The sequence below is a fragment of the Drosophila mauritiana genome, chromosome 3R (genome assembly GCF_004382145.1).
Source record: "Drosophila mauritiana strain mau12 chromosome 3R, ASM438214v1, whole genome shotgun sequence".
Taxonomy (NCBI): domain Eukaryota; kingdom Metazoa; phylum Arthropoda; class Insecta; order Diptera; family Drosophilidae; genus Drosophila; species Drosophila mauritiana.
The window spans coordinates 26,346,935-26,350,482 of NC_046670.1; the positions used below are offsets into that span (position 1 = coordinate 26,346,935).

Sequence of the window (3,548 nt, forward strand, 5' to 3'; positions counted from 1 at the left end):
AAGTAAACTAATTTCTTTTCACTGCCTCTTCTAACTTTCAATCCACTCTTACAAAAAATGGGACACAAAACCACACTGCAAATATTCAGGAAGCTGCACCAAACTTGCAACTTTGGGGCAGGCACCCATTGTGCAACTAGATAAACACTCCAATGGTATGACACTCGGTTGACGCAAATGAGATCGAATGGTCGGGGTGCGAACATGTAACTGCCGTCGGGCAAATCGAGGCAGTAAGTTGGCCAACTGAATGGCCAGAACGGTGTGGAAAACCCATTCGGACCTCACTGACCATAAATCCAGCGGGTCCAGACATTTTAGCCAACTTGGCTGCCTCGCGAGTTGAGTTCGCTTGGGCTTCCCGCCCCCCGCCAGCGAAAATAGAGGGGAAACCTGTTTTTGGCCAACAAGTTTTAACCACGGAAACCCGTTTCGATCGCAATGGTAACCGCCTACCAGCTGTGAGCCAAAAAGGAGGAGGAGCTTTGCCCAAGATGGTGACTGGGCAGAAAAAATGGTGGCCAACGCTAATAGCGATCGAATTTATGGAATTATTTCATTGTTCTAGGAATTTGAATGCCCCGCAGAAATGGCAGAAAATGGCCACAATGGCAGCGACTTTTGATAAACGATCTTGGCCACGGCGAAGAAAAGGGTTGCGATACAGAGGGTCTCCAGGTTCACTGGCTTATTCGGGGCACTTCGCGCCCAAGGATGCCGGAGGGGCGTGGCAGTGGGAGCCCAGTTGATGGCTTCATTATGCGCAGTTGGCCAAGTCGAGCAAGTCGGCCAAGTCGACCAGGTCGGTTGGCGTTTCTCCTTACAAATTGGCTGATTTAATATTTTTGCCAATTAAGTCGCGCTATCCCACGAAAAAGGCAGCCATAATTGGTGTGGCAGCATAAAAATCACATGAATACATTTCCGCTCCATGGCAATTAAGTGTATGCATGTATGTATGTGACCGATTGGTCGGAGTGTATCCTTCGGATACAGAAACACACCTGGTCCACTCCATTCCGTTCGAGATCATCGCTGCAAGTGCAAGTAAATTGACTGCTGGTTCCACTCTGCGGCCTGTCATTAAATGCCTGAACAAAATTATCTTGTTAAAATTACAAATAACACGAACATGAAGTAATAAAAACGTACGGAATGAATAATGTGCGCCACGTTAAATCGCTGCTGACTGGCGACGATCTGCGGATCACAAAACCAGTCTTCGCTCCTCGGCCTCTGCGGTCTCGCAGTCTTCTGGCCTCCGGTCTTCAGTCCTCCAGTCTGCGGTCTTCCCAACCATCCAGCATCCAGCATCCTTCATCCATCCATCCATCTGCGCCAAGTGCTCAGCAGTTGTTGGCTTGCTCAGCATTCTTATAACTTCATTTTATGTGTCGATTTTTAGTGCTCGCTGCGCGGTTGCAGTTTCGTGAACTTTCCAAGTTAATTGGTTGGCGATTTGAGAGCGCTTGTAACGACTGCAAAAAAGACGTTGATTTTTTCCCCATTACCAATCGCCATGTGAACTGTGAGTGAGTCCACAGATTGGTCGCATAGTTTGGCCAGGAGCACTCGAACTCGAACTCATCAGCTCAGTAGAATTTTCCAAGAATCTTCCCAGTTCCTCAGTGCTAATGGAAAAGCTTGGTTTTTCAGAATGAAAAGGGTTTAGAGATCAGAGTCGATATAAAGTTATTAATTTACTTCAAACAGTTGCAAGTATTTTCCTATATAAAATCAGCATGACTTTGTGCTTTACATCCTTTATGTGGCAGACAAGTCTACATTAAAGTTTAATAATATGGTTAAAAACCACAGAAATCCATGAGAAAAGTGGCTTCCCGCAATTAGCTTTATAACACTGCTCGAAATGGGCGGGTAATCTCAGCCTCACATTTCCCCACAGAAAAAACACACTATCTATGCCGATCCGGGTTTGGACCAATACTTAAAGTTCCGTTGCCGATTTTATGCTCTTCACGTAGCGCAGCCATAATAACTCGAAAAAATCATCGGAAAAGGCCGAAAAGTCGGGCCCATCCCCAGGTATTTGGCCAGGTACGTTGCCCTTCTTTCACTTTGGCCCCGATGAGCTGGGGGGCTACCTTTTAGTGCACGGTTAAAACAGCTTTATGTCTTAATTAAAGTTTATAGCGCGTTTTGCCCAAGGCGTCAAAAGAGAGCCAATGCGCATTGGCTGTTGGCCAGCTCAGCCAATTCAGCCGCCGCCCGTTGGGCTGCTGGCCAAGATCATCGGCCAAATGGGTTTTAAGCTCACTGGAAAATATGTAGTATATTTTTTAAATTTCAATATTCATATTTAAAATAAATTTCAAGAATGATTGCGTAGAGATGTTACTTCGCTCGTAGTTTTTGTTGCTTTCTATCTAATTCCTGTCTTGGCACCCATTATTTTTTGCAGTGCAGCGGCCGAGAGCACCTTGGCATGTGTAAGTGTTGGGCATGTACAAATCGCTTGATTGGCTTGCACTTAATTGCCAATGGCTTGCAACTCCCACTTGAGTTGGCCCTCGGATCAGCCATGCTGCTTTTCGCTTTTGGCCGCTGGTTCCTGGGCATTGGACCTGGTTTTTAGTGCTCGACGAGGTCGTGTCTGCGGCTGCTGCGGCTCCTGCTAATAGGCAATTAAGCCCCAAGTGCTACCTGCCATTTTGTTGTGTGCCAAAGGTGTTTCTGTTCCGCGGCCATGGCTAACTAAGCCTGGCTAATGCCTGTCTCTAAGCCCGTCAGCGGGTTAGAGTTCAATGTAAGTCATTAGCTAGCGAAATGCTTGACGAGGCTGCTCAGCATATCGAGAGGAGAATCGAATGGCCACTACCAAGTTCTTCTCGATTTTAACTTTTTATGCAAGAAAATAATGCATACAAATAGAAAACTGAGAACATTCTCAAGAGTATCTTTTTGATTTCGAGACGAAAACGATCTCAAAGATTGCGGAAGAGAGGGAAGGCTGAAAAATGAGAGAGACAACTGAAAGCAAAGTCATTTGGAATCTGATGATTCGATCTTGTCTAGATTTTGAGATCGAAATTCCCAAATCGAGATCGGTGATTGGTGCACCATTCTTTGCAAGCTCACTCTATGAAATCAGTTCATAAAAAAATGGTTTCTAATTGGAAGTCATCTGAAATGACTGATTTCTCAGATAGTAACTGGTTATATGGTATATAAATTTAGAGCCACCTTTCCAGAAGCTGTCGCACATTAGTCATCTTCATAATGATGCAATTATTTCATGTTATTTGTCAATTACTCCACGAAAGCGGACACTCGGAATTCCAGAAATCCGGATCCTCCTGGCGGAGGCTTCTTCGCCATCCTTTGGCGGAATGGAATCCCCGCTGGTTACGCAATTAAGCAAACTTCCGCTGGACGGCGAATGTCGCCGCTTCCGAGGCAGCTTTCTTCATGTTTTGAATGCCTGGCGGCTCTTTAATTGCGTATACGCCGTGTGTAACGGTCGCTGGGCAGAATGACTTAATTAACTCGTCTCCGCCCAGCTTTCCTCGCTTTTTGCCCGCTTCTGC

General features: G+C 45.8%; 1 protein-coding gene across 1 annotated transcript; it reads right to left on the reverse strand.

Moving 5' to 3' along the window:
* Window positions 1-381: 381 nt before the first annotated feature.
* On the reverse strand, window positions 382-1,337 carry LOC117143645. The gene is made up of 2 exons (XM_033308424.1): window positions 1,153-1,337; window positions 382-1,091 (listed from the first exon to the last, which is right to left on the reverse strand). Exons 1-2 carry the CDS (start codon window positions 1,312-1,314, stop codon window positions 939-941), a joined length of 315 nt encoding a protein of 104 aa, XP_033164315.1. The 5' UTR covers window positions 1,315-1,337; the 3' UTR covers window positions 382-938.
* Between the last annotated feature and the right edge of the window lie 2,211 nt (window positions 1,338-3,548).